Source organism: Myotis yumanensis, unplaced genomic scaffold (assembly GCF_028538775.1).
Source record: "Myotis yumanensis isolate MYYU_CA2020_CCGP unplaced genomic scaffold, mMyoYum1.0.hap1 SCAF_8, whole genome shotgun sequence".
In the NCBI taxonomy this organism is placed as follows: Eukaryota; Metazoa; Chordata; class Mammalia; order Chiroptera; family Vespertilionidae; genus Myotis; species Myotis yumanensis.
This window is the reverse complement of record NW_027223759.1, coordinates 2,617,055-2,631,425: the sequence shown is the minus strand read 5'-3', so window position 1 is coordinate 2,631,425 and position 14,371 is coordinate 2,617,055. Positions and strand designations below refer to the sequence as shown.

Here is a 14,371-nt window from a genome sequence, read left to right as displayed (position 1 = left end):
CCACGCGGGCCCCGGGGACCCCTGGGCAGAGCCCTGCCGTCAGGAGCCCCCTCACCCAGGGCCTGGGGAGGCCTGCGCGCCCCCTGTGGCCGCCCTGCCCTGGGAGCCCTCTGCCTGGCCCTCCGCGGGGCAGAGCTCTTGGCCTCCAGGACCTCCACCTGTACCCCCCACCCTGCACCGCCCCCGTACCCCCTCCAGCGCTGTGCACCTGCCCCACCCTCACCCCCCTCTTTAAACTCAGCCCTCCTCACCTCCGGTTACCAGGCCTCTATTATCTTGTACTTTCACGATTCATCTCTACAGAGAAAACCAGCCAACCAACCAGCCAACCAACCAACCAGCCAACCAATCAACCAACCAGCCAACCAACCAGCCAGCCAACCAACCAGCCAACCAATCAACCAACCAGCCAACCAACCAGCCAACCAATCAACCAACCAGCCAACCAACCAGCCAGCCAACCAACCAGCCAGCCAACCAACCAACCAGCCAACCAATCAACCAACCAGCCAACCAATCAACCAATCAGCCAACCAACCAGCCAGCCAACCAACCAACCAGCCAGCCAACCAACCAACCAGCCAACCAACCAGCCAGCCAACCAACCAACCAGCCAACCAATCAACCAACCAGCCAACCAATCAACCAATCAGCCAACCAACCAGCCAGCCAACCAACCAACCAGCCAACCAACCAGCCAGCCAGCCAACCAACCAGCCAGCCAACCAACCAACCAGCCAACCAATCAACCAACCAGCCAACCAACCAACCAGCCAACCAACCAGCCAGCCAACCAACCAACCAGCCAACCAATCAACCAACCAGCCAGCCAACCAACCAACCAGCCAACCAATCAACCAACTAGCCAACCAACCAACCAGCCAGCCAACCAACCAACCAATCAACCAACCAGCCAGCCAACCAACCAACCAGCCAACCAATCAACCAACTAGCCAACCAACCAACCAGCCAGCCAACCAACCAACCAGCCAACCAATCAACCAACCAGCCAACCAATCAACCAATCAGCCAACCAACCAGCCAGCCAACCAACCAACCAGCCAACCAACCAGCCAGCCAGCCAACCAACCAGCCAGCCAACCAACCAACCAGCCAACCAATCAACCAACCAGCCAACCAACCAACCAGCCAACCAACCAGCCAGCCAACCAACCAACCAGCCAACCAATCAACCAACCAGCCAGCCAACCAACCAACCAGCCAACCAATCAACCAACTAGCCAACCAACCAACCAGCCAGCCAACCAACCAACCAATCAACCAACCAGCCAGCCAACCAACCAACCAGCCAACCAATCAACCAACTAGCCAACCAACCAACCAGCCAGCCAACCAACCAACCAGCCAACCAATCAACCAACCAGCCAACCAATCAACCAATCAGCCAACCAACCAGCCAGCCAACCAACCAACCAGCCAACCAACCAGCCAGCCAGCCAACCAACCAGCCAGCCAACCAACCAACCAGCCAACCAATCAACCAACCAGCCAACCAACCAACCAGCCAACCAACCAGCCAGCCAACCAACCAACCAGCCAACCAATCAACCAACCAGCCAACCAACCAACCAGCCAACCAATCAACCAATCAGCCAACCAACCAGCCAGCCAACCAACCAACCAGCCAACCAACCAGCCAGCCAACCAACCAACCAGCCAACCAATCAACCAACCAGCCAACCAACCAACCAGCCAACCAACCAGCCAGCCAGCCAACCAACCAACCAGCCAGCCAACCAATCAGCCAACCGCCAATCAGCCCGCCAACCAATCAGCCAACCAGCCAACCAGCCAACCAGCCCGCCAACCAACCAGCCAGAAACCGGCGGAGGCCACGCCCAGGCTCTCAGAGGGCCCCAGGTGAGCCCGCATCACCATTCTCTCCCTCCTGGGGATGGAACTCCTATTGTGAGCCAGGCGCTGGCTGGGACCTGGAGACCCGGAACACAGACACAAAGCCGCAGGGCGCTGCCAGGGACGGTGCCCACGCAGGTGAGTTTCATCTGTGACAGATGAGAGACGAGTGGGCACAGGAGGGAGAGTAGGCACAGGAGGGGGAGCCGGCCCGGACCGGGGCTGGGAGAGGCGGCCCTGAGGAACACCTTTCAGCGGAGCCTGGGGGTGAAAGGGCTGTTCAGGCGAAGACCAGGGAAGGACAGGGATGGAAAGCATGTGCTGAATCACTGACGTGGGAAGAAATTTTTGAGAAACTGAATAGAACCTTGCACAGAGAACAAGAGAGAACTGGGCACAAAGCAAGGCCACAGCGGTAGGTGAGGGCCAGATCATGCGGGCTGCCAGGTTAAGGATTTTGAACTTTATTCCAAAAGTGTAGGCTGGGGTGGCAGTAGAGGCTGGGGACGGGCTAGCACGGAGGCGGTGGAGATGGGGGCTGTGGGTGGACTTGAGGAAGAATGAGGGGCCTGTGGATAGAACGTTGAAAAGAAGGTGAGGTTGTTTAGAGCAACAGGGGGTCAGGGCAAGATTTCAGAGTTCGGTTGTGGACATATTGACCTTGATGTACCTGTGACATAACCAGGTGAGATGTCAGCTCTGCCTTACGCAGGTCTGGGCTAACTATGGCAGCGTGGGTTAGATGTATACATTCGGGAGGTTTGGGGTCGTTGAAACCAGGGGAATGGCTGAAATCGCCAGGGGAGAGGATAGAGTTGAGAACCCAGGATGGAGACCCAAAGAACCCAGTATTTAAAGGTCAGGCAGCGAGGGTGGAGTCAGCAGACAAGAGCAAGCGGCCAGGAGGGCAGCAGGAACGCCAGGATTGGCCGCAGAAGCCGAGAGAAGTGTTTAGGAACCGGGGACTGGCCAGCCTCGCTGCCAGGGCAAGGGAGATGCGAACGGAAACTGTTCCACTGAACTTGGCAACATGGAGGTGTTTGGGGACTGTGTGGGGGCAGGATTTCTTACTCCAATTATATCAGGTGTTAGCGATTTTAAAAAATTGCATATATTGATTTTTAGAGAGAAATGTTGGTTGTTTGTTCTACTTATTTATGCATTCATTGGGTGATTCCTTATGGGCCCTGACCAGGGATCAAACCCTGGCATATCAGGATGATGCTTTAACTGAGTTATCATATGTTCGTGATTTTAAAGACCAAAAATTCAACCTAGTAAATTTAAAAACCTAATTTGTATCACGGAGGGATTCGTGAGTTGGCAGTATCCAATTTAGTGAACAGAAGGAAGCTCTGCGGAGGTTTTGCCGGTAGAAGGAACGTTAAAAGAATGGATCATTTCAAGCAAGGTCAGCTTCCCGTAGGGAAAGGCAGGGGTCGTATCAGGCAGCCTCCCTCCCTAGTGCTGACCAGGAAATTCCAGACGGATGGGCTTACAAACCCCACTCCTGGAGAGGCGGCGCTGAAACGGGGTTCGCTAAGTCGTGGTGGAACTGAACACCAGTGACTTCATGTTGGCTCTGCTGTTTCCTCTGAACGGCTGCTATGGAGGTAAATAAATGTGATTGTTGTTCCAGGGCAAGGGATGTCAAAAACCATTGCCTTCGTGGTGAGATTTGTGTTTGCAATTATGAAGCGTGAACACAACTGTCAATTCCTCTAGAAGTGTTTTGTTCAGGTACACAGATGGTTTGTTCCAAGTGTCTCCAATCTTGGGATTGCTCCTGTAAGCGTTAACACAGCACGTTTTCCCAGAGTTTATGGGATTAATTACCAAGAAGGCTGTAAACAACCAGGCCCTCTGGGGACTAAAGAAAAACAACACACCAACAGGCAAAAACAATCATGCAGAGAGACCTGCTGGAGCAGATGACCTGCAGACTCCCGAGAGGTTCAGCCGATGGAATCCTTAACCCAGTAAAGCTCACGCCTGACACGTGAGAGCACTATTTAAATGACAGCTGATTCAGGACTGAACAGTATTATTATAACAACTATCAGACCCCCTCTAGGCTGCTTGGGCCAACCTTAGTCTACCCCTCCCAATAGGGAGCAATGTCAGATCAGTGCTCAGGGTCACAGACACTTGAAGTTGTCTGCCTTTGGGTGGAAAGCTATTCAGGTTAATACCTAAATCTGGTTTGAACACTGCATTCACCAGGGAATCAAGTCAGGGCATGTGAAAGTCCTTGACAGAATTGTTTGTTGCACACATATCCTAGTATTTCTTTCTATGATTAAAAGAATCAAATTATGCCCATTCCAGAAAGTGTGTCAGCCCTAATCGGGGACGGATCCCCAACAGTGACCTTGGGATGGTGGTCACAGCTGAGAAATGTGGGTGGATGTCTCGTTGGAGTGCAGTGAGTCAGTGAAAAGGTGGAGAGGGCGAGTGTGGGTGGGAGACGAGAGATGGTAAGAAAGAAAGAGGAGGACCAGGGCTGTGCATTTCAAATGGCTGTGGGCTGGAATATTCTAGACAATGAGAGGAAGGATCCAACAGTGAAGAGGCTAAAAGTGTTGGCGAGGAGCATGCAGTTCCTGAAGGGCAGGAGGGCTGGGATGCAGAGAAGTGGTGGAGGCCCCGCCTTTTGACAGTGGATTGACATTTCCCTTCCTAAAGGCGAGAAGGGAGAAAACGAGAGGGGTGCCTGCAGGCGAGTCGGAGTCCTGGGGTTGGGGGGCGGAGGCAGCTTTTGGCCTGATGACGGAGCTGTGAAGAGCCAGGTAGGGATTTGTGGGACAGGAGAATGTTTGAGAGTCCTCCGGGGTCTGAGTGGGAAAACGAGTTGCCTAAAGAGATGTAACAGAAGTACCGAGTATTGCTCAGGAGTGTGAACCTCATGCAACGTTTGGCTTCTCTAAACCTTCGTTCTCTCGAATGTCAAACAGGGTCCCTGTACCCCATGTAAACCACGACCCTGACAACAGTGAACGGAGTCATGTTTGACTGCAGCCCCCATGAAGAGTCAGTAAAAGCTGCCTTGTTCAGTGTTGCTGGTGGGACATTTCCAGGAAGAGTTCAAAGCAATGGCGATATCGCAGTTTAAAACATCACAGCTGTTCTTTCAAGCACGATCCTTCTTTCTGCAGTCTGTCAATATGGTAAGCTGCTTGGTTATGGTAAGCTGCACAGTGAATTCTAAAATTACCATATTATACAATAACAGAGCAGGTTTTATTGTGTATCATCATTTAGTGAATGTTATTACATTGTGGAATATTATGTTCCAGTCTCCTCAATAGAAAGGTTTTCTAAGGAAGTGACTTGGAGCCTTGCACATTTATCAGATGCCTTTTCGCTACTCTTTTCCAGTTTTGCAATTCTGGACCCAAACTGCATGGCCCGCTTCGGCAGCAGAGCAGAGGCTGTGAGACCAAGTTTCATGGCTGCAAGACGCAAAAGCAGTTTCTCGCCGATTCCTCGGGGTAAAGTCAAGTTTGCCTTTTCCCAAACTGGTAGGGAATTTAGAAAGGAGACCACATTTTCATCCAGGAAAGGAAATCTAGAATAGATAGATAAATACAAACTCTATTAAAAAATAAAATCAATCTGTTTGATTACTTCTTTTGCATTTTATTCAATATATTAAAATTTACAGTATAAAATTAATTTTTGAGGGCACTACTTTTCTCATTTCTCTAACACACACCTTCAAAAGGAAAACATTTTATAGCTTTGGTATTGTGGCATTATCTCTTTATAATGAAAATTTGAAGATGATTAGAATGATGACATAGTGGTCACAATTTCACATGGGTCAGAACTGGCAACAGTAGAATGACAATGGTACAAAGGCAACCAGAGCTCCGGGAAAGCAGGAAGAGAGTGGAATAGACAAGAAGCGACGGCCCAGAGTGGCTGTTGTGATGCTCCACACCCCACGAGCTCGCTTGGACGCCTGCTCTGCAGGCTGAATCCTTGTAGTCAACGGCCACTTAGTCAATTAACCACCAGAAGGAATGTCTTCTTTTCATAACCAAGTGACACATCGTCCCTCGCTGCTGTGTTGGCTATGAACCCCAGACGTCATTGTTGCTACGGGTATGACTTGAACAGTCTCCAAAGGAAAACAAGGGACAGAAGATCTCCCTTTACAGCCTGTTACCTTTACAAAACTACACGAGCCTCCGGTTACCTTGCCTCTTTTCCATGGTCGCCAATCACTCTGTCATCACGGCCAAGGTTCCTAGAAGAGATGCGAGCCAGTTCCATCTCAATCTCCCGGTTCAGTCCTTCCAGGCCGTGCATCTGAAAGCGGGCACGATGGCGGGAGTAGCCTGCCAGCTGCTCGTCCGCACCGATCCCGGTCAGCACGACCTGTGACGGAGAAAGAAACTGCAATGAGCTGCCATCACCACGCAGTACGGAGAGTAAGACAGACGCAGAGCTGAAAGTCACTACCGCAAAGATCACGTTTTCAGAGAGAAACCACTAGACGAAGTCATAAGAAAGTAAAATATGCCCAAATTTTAAGAAGTCATATACATTGCATTGTAGTTTAAATGCAACTAAAATATGCTTTATTTTTATACCCTAAATGCCAAAGCTGCCAGGGCAAGCAAGAGCAGGGCTGAGAAACTGGGGAGGAGACGCGGCCGCACCTTTGCCTGGCTCCGATACGGCCTCACGTCCTCCGGGGCCACCAGGCAGCCAGCTCCCCGGGCAGCAAACCAGACGGCACAGCCGATGCTGTCGTCCAGCACCGTGTCTGAGGGCTGGACCAGGTGGCGTATGCGAGCTCTTCTCAGCTCCTGCAGTTCTTCCAGAGAAACGTTAATTTCGACCAGATTCCAGGCCCGGGCCGGGCTGGCGGCTTGCAGCTCCTTCAGGCCCGCTCGGCCCGTGGCTCGGTCGGGGGCACCGGCCCCCATTTCAGGACCAGCAGCAGCATCTGGAGTCGATCCCTCAGACGGCATTTCGCAGTATCCCTGTTTCCTCCCTTTGCTGTTGGAACTGGCCGGGGCGGCCTTCTCTTTCGTCATGAAAGCCACGTTCAGCAGGTCAATGGGCTCATCTAAAGGAACATGACGGTCAGCAAGGGCTGCAATGACCATGGAGTCAACACCCCCGGAGAACAGGACTGCAACCTTTGCTTTCCGGTCGCGAGTTTCCAACACTGCGCCCGGTGGCCGGGCTCCCTCCCGAGGCAAACACAGGACGCGCCTCCTGACCGCGCTGCTCAGCACGGCGATGAACCGCCCCACCACCTCCTGCGTGTGCCCGTCCGCCAGAAGGGCCCGCAGCGTCTCTCCTGCGGGAGGGCTGCCGGCAATGCCGGCTCGGTGGGCAGCAGCTGGAGCCGGGGGCAGCAGCACGTTTAGAGGAGCAACAGGTTCTTTCAGACACAGTCTGGCTTCGTTTGCTGCCACGGATACAAACGCTGGCAGGCTCGCTGAAATCCGAGCCAGGCTATCGTCACAGTTTTTGGTAACATTCTCCTTAGAAATGGATCTCCAAGGATACAATTTTAAAACCACAGATTTGCAGACGGAAGTAGATTTGAGATCAATTCTGAAAATTCCAGATGCTGGAACTTCTCGCCATTGATTGGCCACTTCCGATGTGTGGGAGCCAACTGAAGAGAGGCAGAAACCCATGCCCAAGTTACTAAAATGCCACAGCAAGCTCCGGCGACCAAAGAAATCCCTGCCAAACCACAGATGATGATTAGATGCTTGGTAATAGATAAAAGACCAAGGACCCTGAACTTCCGAGAAGAGTGACAAGATGTCCGACTCATTCTGACAAGAGGAAAGACAGTTGAACATGATCTGAGTGTCATTCTCCTCGGCTCCCACCTGCACTCCGCTGAAGACTTCTCCGTTCCACAGGAACACGTCGCCCCGCTCCCCTTCCAGCGGCTGGGCAGTCAACGCCCCTCTTAGGTGAAGGACGTGCCCCGAAAATAAACACTGGTAGTTGGCATTTGACTTCAACAACTGTCTACTGCTATCGGGTCCCCGTCGTTGAAGGTTACACAGCAAGTCCTCTTTCAAATCTTTGCTGAAATGTTCACTCGAAAAGCTGACAGAACAACAAATGCCACACATGGTTACGTGAAATCAGGTGGACTATTTCTTGGTTTTGGTCTTCTCTGAGTTTTCTATTTCTTGGTATTCTTTTTTCAGCTCATCCAATATATCTGTGGGGGGAATGGAGAAGAATATTAAGTAAAATAAGTAAACCTAGTAATTCACAGGATGACAATTACCAAGATCAAACCATTTGAGTATAATGCAGTGTGTTAGTGCAAATTAATAATTTACAACAGGCTTCTCAGGATGAATGTTAACCTCTTAGGAAACTAGTTTCTGTACATTAAATGCTTTTTTTGGCCCAGGCACTGGGCTATGCATAGACCATCTCATTTACATAGACCATCTCATTTAAATGCCACCGGACTTTGGAGGCTCAAAGTAATTCATGCAAAGTCACAAAGGTTTTGGAAAGTGATAGAATAGTTTCATATCTATATCATCTCCAACTCTAAAGCACATATTACTAATCAGTGCTAACACATCTTTGTATTTTTACTTGATTTTATCTTTACCATAAACTCATCTTTGGAAGGCTAACTTGAAGACACCAAACCACTGCACTGATTTTATTAACAGGTGTAGCATCGCCCAATCTTTAGATAAATACTTCCACATTCAGATAAATACTTCCTATATTGCAGATAGTATGTTTTAGGCACTACCATGAAATCATACAGAAAGCCTATATTCTGTGCATTTCCATATGATATACCAAAAAAACTTACTTTTGCTTTCAGAAAGCAATTCTGTTCGGTCGGCAAGAAAGAATATGTTGCTGTTCTGTTGCTGCCTATAAACTTTCTGCAAAACACAATTTAGGCTAATATTAAGATTTGATCTAAAAAGCAGATGTCAAAACTCTGAACCCTATCATTACTTATTTGTGAATTTCAGTAACATGATCAGAACAGTACCTTAGCATAAAGATAAACAAAGTTACTTATTATCCTGCCATTGCTACCATTAACTTGGAGGTGAAATTCTTTTTTCTCTGCATATTCCATAATACCATTTTTCTTTAACAAAAACGGGCTCCTATAACTACAGATTTATAACTTGCTTTAGCAATGAATATATTGAGAACTTTTTTCTTATTAATATGTGTTCTTTTACAAAATCACTGTATGGGTAAAACATTACAGTTTATTTGGTGAGTCCTCAAGTTTTAGGTATTTAAGGTGTTACCAACTTTAACTATTATAAGTCAATGTTGCCATGAATGTCTTTGTAACTAACTCTCTGTGCACTTCATGATTTTTTCCTAAGTATCACTTCCTAGAAATGGAACTGCAGGGTCAACCTGTTACACACCTTTAAAGCTTTGACACATTCTGCCAATTTGCTACAAAGTCTGTATCAATTGTGCCTTAACCTCTAATATTCCACAAGTGACAATACCAGAAATGTTTAACCTGTCAATTATCAAATAATCTGTAAAATGCTTTAAAAGGTTCAAAATCATTTATTCCTAAACTTCAAAATGTAGTTTTTTGACAGTATAAGCACACATGAAGCAGCAGTTGCTTGTTTGTGCCTACATGAATGGAAATGGCATAAAATAACAATGTTAGGTATTTGGAATATTTATGTAAGAAAATGTGGGAGTGAGAGGGGAAGCAATTTATCCTTTTTGTTTTTCAACAATTATCTACTTTCACTTAAAGGAACAGTTTCCTCTCTTCTCAATATATTTAAAGTTCACTTATTTTAAAAAATCATATTTAAGTACAAAATAAATATCATTAGTTATTACAACTCCAAAATATCATAGTATAATTAGGTTCAAAGGTAATGTGAATTTCATATGATGGGGAAAGATACTATCAATTATGATCAATATATAGCTATCTATATATTTACCTATATTTTCTCTTGAACTACAAAAGTTAAAATAAATATATATTTATATAGATATCTATGTACTAGTATTATCTACATATGCATATATACAAAATCTCGGACACTTCATTTTTGTAATTTAAGATGCTAAAATATTATAAATCTTATATAAAATTCTTGTAACTTTAAACAATAAAGAATTTAAATTTAAAAAAATAATTCTTATAACTTCAGTATATAGGTAATAAGATACAATCAAACCCTCCCACATACTATTCAGTATTCAGAATCACTTTAATAACTCACCCTGTTCTTCTTCAGGTTAGAAAGTTCATCCACGACAATCTTTTGTTCTTTAATCTATTGAGATAAAGAAAAACTTCTTAAATCAAAGTCCGCTCCCTGGGGGCTCCTGAGAAGTAGCCGTGGGACAGGGGCTAAGTGTGCCGACTGTCCAGAGGCCAGCCTGTGAGCAGTGTTCTCAGCGGCCGTGTGGGAGGTGCGGGTGCGGGAAGTTGCCGAGGACACAGCATTGCTCTCGCCCAGTGCTATCCAGCCCACTGAGCAAAGACGCGGGGTTCGGTATTGGTAATCGGCACACGCAAGGCCAGCTTGTACACTTTACTTAAAATAGACAATATGCACCCGTTTTCAAACGATTTCTTTTATGTTTTAGCTTTTTAAAGTGAATAGCAAATGGAAAGAGGAGAGGGCTACTCTCACCACTCAAATACCAATGCTTTTCTTTTTTGTATATATTTTACTGATTTTTTACAGAGAGGAAGGGAGAAGAATAGAGAATTAGAAACATCGATGAAAAACATCGATCAGCTGCCTCCTGCACACCCCCCACTGGGGATGTGCCTGCAACCTAGGTACATGCCCTTGACTGGAATCGAACCTGGGTCCCTTCAGTCCGAAGGCCGACACTCTATCCACTGAGCCAAACCCGTTAGGGCAATACCAACGCTTTTCATGATTTATGCACGAAATGGTGCAGCCGGGCATTCAGAACAAGCAGCAAGACCTCTCACCTTCCGCTCTGCTTTAAGACTAGCACAGCGCTGGCAGCTGAAGGCAGCCTCATTTTTCATTAATAAAGTGGAAAGGAAGGTTTTTCTAACTCTTTTCAGTAACGGTAGCTACTTTGTGAACATGATTGGAGTCGCCAGTGCCTCTAAACCAGTGGTTCTCAACCTTCTGGCCCTTTAAATACAGTTCCTCATGTTGTGACCCAACCATAAAATTATTTTCGTTGCTACTTCCTAACTGTCATGTTGCTACTGTTATGAATCTTCACGTAAATATCTGATATGCAGGATGGTCTTAGGTGACCCCTGTGAAAGGGTCGTTCGACCGCCAAAGGGGTCTCGACCACAGGTTGAGAACCACTGCTCTAAACCCGCTTTACAACCTTTGCCCGACCTCACATCCCTCAGGGGTCCGTCACACTCCAGTGTAAGTGGCTTGCCACGGAGTCCTCAGAGTGGCCTGTGTGCGGTTTGGAAATTCACCCCTCCCAGGAGTGTGTTCCCTCCTGTCTCCCCAGTTCACAGTCAGTACAGTAACTGACTATATTGACTCGAATTCCAAGATCCCATTTGTACAACCTTGAAACCTGTGTTTGAACAAAGCTTTCCCATTCACTTCAGAAATGGCAGGTATACACCTATTTCACTTCACGTCAAACAAGGAAACTGACACCGGGACCAGAGACCTGCCCGAGACAGAACTATTAGTTCAGGACAGAACCAAGGATCCAGGGCATCCCATCCCCGAATGGCCACAACCATCCCAACTCCGATACATCTTTAAAGGTTCTGGCTGCCAATGGCAGGTAAGGTATTATATTGGCTCCCCTCTCCCCACTTTTGGGAGGAAGAGTGACAATCAGCTATGTGTTTTAGTATCACTGCTCTGGCTCCAGTGGAGAACAGACTGGAAGGAGGTAACGCGGATGAGAGACCAGTTAGGAGCCCCGTAGGGCTCGGGATGGCGGGTAGATGAGATGGCTGATAAAGGCCAGTCATACCAAGCATGTCAAACTCGTGGCCTGCGGGGCCGCATGCGGCCCACAACGAATACTTTTGTGGCCCAGCCAATATAACAGTAGGTAAGAAACATTAATAAAAATGTCATAACTTAATTTTTACAATATCCTGTTACATAATAACGAACTACAACACTCGCTAATCACTGATTACTACAATCGTGTTGCATTCATTTCCCTTACGTGCCTTACGCGCAGGCGCGCCATTTAGCAGCCAATGGCCACGCCATTAGTCTTGGACTGACTTGTTTGGTGTGCGCAACAGGAAATATTTCGCTTTTGGAGAACAAGAGAAATAGGTTTATTTGTGTTACGCTTATTAATTGGTGCAGTTATTCAGTGTCTGGTAAGTTAATGTTCAAGAAAAAATATTGATTTTTATTAAAATGTTCTATTATTTTATGTTAACGACTCACTTACTTCAGCCCTTTGTATTCAGCATGTCTCCATCGAAATAAACCTACGCTGCTATGAAAGCTATGAAAATGGAAGCTTTTGTGTTTCTGTGGCCACAGACACTTAACGCTTTTTATCTGGTCCGTTAGCCTGAGTGTGACGTGCTTGGTGTAGGAGATGGGCGATGAAGGGACCTGTGACACGGGCTCCAGCCGGAGACGGGTGGGCTTCGTGGTGGACGGCAAGGGTGGCTCCCGAGTTCCTGGACGGATGGAGGTGCCCTTTTCCCGCATGGAGAATACCCGCAGCCCGGCTGGGGTGGGCCGTATTTCTAGAAGTTTCCTCCCAACCAAATCTCCGCCCGCTGCCAGTTGGGTCGGTTCAGCACGTTTCAGGGTCTCCCTCCAGAGTAGCCGTCCAGCGCTGAGAATATAAGGGGCAAGGCTGCCCTCCCGCGGGGCCGTGGTGGGCGTGGCCGGGTGGTGGGCGTGACCCGGTTGTGGGCGTGGCTCAGTGGCTGCGCAAGGACCTACGAACCAGGAGGTCACGGCTCCCTTCCCGCTCGGGGCACAGGCCCGGTGCGGCTCGATCCCCAGTGAGGGGCGTGCGGGAGGCAGCCCATCCATGAATCTCTCTCATCATGGATGTTTCTCTCTCTCTCCCCCGCTCCCTTCCTCTGAGATAATTTCCTTTTAAAGGAGCAAGGCAGCCGGGCCAGCCGAGACCGGCCACGCTGCACGGTGGACCTGCGCGGGCCCCGGCGCCCGCCCCCGCCCGGCCTGCCCGCCCGTCACACTCACCCTGCTGCTCAGGTCCCCTCTGCCGGGGGCAGCCCGGCCCGCGCCGTCCTCGGGGCGCGCCTCCCGCGCGGGCATCTCCATGGAGCACACCACACGCGGCGAGCGCAGCGACGCGTCCGCCCGCCCGCAGCCCCGGCCCCGCCCACCTCCGCTCTGGTCCCGGGAGCCCCGCCCACGGCGCCTGCGCAGTTCGGGTCTGGCCTGGGCGCGGGGCCGCGCGTGCGCACCGCTGATCCCGGCGCGCGAGCCGGAGCCGGGCCGTGAGGTGTGAGCGGCCCCTGGCGGCGCCGAGGAGAAGCGCTCTGCTGACGTCACCGCGCGCCCCGGGACCGTGAGTTACCTGCGCCCCCAGAGGCGGAGCTCCAGAAGAGGGGAGCCCCCAGGTGCAGCCCCGGAAGAGGGGCGCAGTGGAGACCTAGCTTCTCAGTCACTTCAGAGAGAGGCCGTCGGGGCCGGAGCCGCACGGACGTGGCCATGTTTTTGCTGGTTTGGTCTCGGGGTGAAAACTTTGCCGCCCCCCCCACCCCTGCCCCCCCAGATGGATGCCCAGTTGAGCAGGAACCTCAGACACACGGGTAGCTTCTCAGGCCGCGTGCGCCCCGCACAGGATGCGCACCCGCGCTCCTGGGAAAGGCCACCCCAACCCGCGGCGGCAAGCGCTGCCCGGCCGGGCGTCGGCCTTTATTCTCTTGCAGCGCCTGTTATTTTTAATTTCTTTGGATTTCGGTGTCGGGGTCGTGTTGGCTTCATGCCATCAGTTGGGATGTGCTTCTTCCTTCCTATGTTTTCGAAAAGCTTGTGAATTAGTAGTGTTTCTTCTGTGAACATGACAGGATTTCAGGGGTGTCTTTGTTGGGTGATTTGGGAAACGAAGCCTGTTGTGTCCATCCGTCCAGCCGTGGGGCTGCTCGGCGTGTCGTTCTCCGTGGTCCCTGCCAGGTCCTGTGGGGGGTGGGCCCTGTCCCTGGTCTGCAGGAGGGAGGCCTGCACTCGGACCTCGTGCCCGGCTCAGGTCTGCAGGAGGGAGGCCTGCACTCGGACCCCCTGCCCTGTCCCTGGTCTGCAGGAAGGAGGCCTGCACTCGGACCCCCTGCCCCGGCTCAGGTCTGCAGGAGGGAGGCCTGCACTCGGACCCCCTGCCCCGGCTCAGGTCTGCAGGAGGGAGGCCTGCTCGGACCTCGTGCCCTGCCCCGGCTCAGGTCTGCAGGAGGGAGGCCTGCACTCGGACCCCCTGCCCCGGCTCAGGTCTGCAGGAGGGAGGCCTGCACTCGGACCCCCTGCCCCGGCTCAGGTCTGCAGGAGGGAGG

At 50.1% G+C, this 14,371-nt stretch overlaps 2 protein-coding genes across 2 annotated transcripts; both read right to left on the bottom strand.

The window, feature by feature from the left end:
- Positions 1-5,093: 5,093 nt before the first annotated feature.
- ASNSD1 (asparagine synthetase domain containing 1) lies at positions 5,094-7,991 on the bottom strand. Its single transcript, XM_070421672.1, has 3 exons — positions 6,543-7,991; positions 6,077-6,258; positions 5,094-5,443 (listed from the first exon to the last, which is right to left on the bottom strand). The coding sequence occupies exons 1-3, from the start codon at positions 7,989-7,991 to the stop codon at positions 5,161-5,163; spliced, it is 1,914 nt and encodes a 637-aa protein (XP_070277773.1). The 3' UTR covers positions 5,094-5,160.
- A 6-nt stretch (positions 7,992-7,997) lies between these two features.
- On the bottom strand, positions 7,998-13,193 carry ASDURF (ASNSD1 upstream open reading frame). The gene is made up of 4 exons (XM_070421673.1): positions 13,065-13,193; positions 10,125-10,178; positions 8,705-8,780; positions 7,998-8,083 (listed from the first exon to the last, which is right to left on the bottom strand). Exons 1-4 carry the CDS (start codon positions 13,143-13,145, stop codon positions 8,013-8,015), a joined length of 282 nt encoding a protein of 93 aa, XP_070277774.1. The 5' UTR covers positions 13,146-13,193; the 3' UTR covers positions 7,998-8,012.
- Between the last annotated feature and the right edge of the window lie 1,178 nt (positions 13,194-14,371).

Coding starts and splice junctions, on each gene's coding strand:
- ASNSD1 (XM_070421672.1), bottom strand. CDS start 7,991: ATGTGTGGCATTTGTTGTTCTGTCAGCTTTTCGAGTGAACATTTCAGC. Junction 6,259..6,542: donor CGTATCGGAGCCAGGCAAAG/GTGCGGCCGCGT, acceptor TCTCCGTCACAG/GTCGTGCTGACCGGGATCGG. Junction 5,444..6,076: donor GACCATGGAAAAGAGGCAAG/GTAACCGGAGGC, acceptor TATCTATTCTAG/ATTTCCTTTCCTGGATGAAA.
- ASDURF (XM_070421673.1), bottom strand. CDS start 13,145: ATGGAGATGCCCGCGCGGGAGGCGCGCCCCGAGGACGGCGCGGGCCGG. Junction 10,179..13,064: donor GAGGGGACCTGAGCAGCAGG/GTGAGTGTGACG, acceptor TTATCTCAATAG/ATTAAAGAACAAAAGATTGT. Junction 8,781..10,124: donor CTAACCTGAAGAAGAACAGG/GTGAGTTATTAA, acceptor TGTGTTTTGCAG/AAAGTTTATAGGCAGCAACA.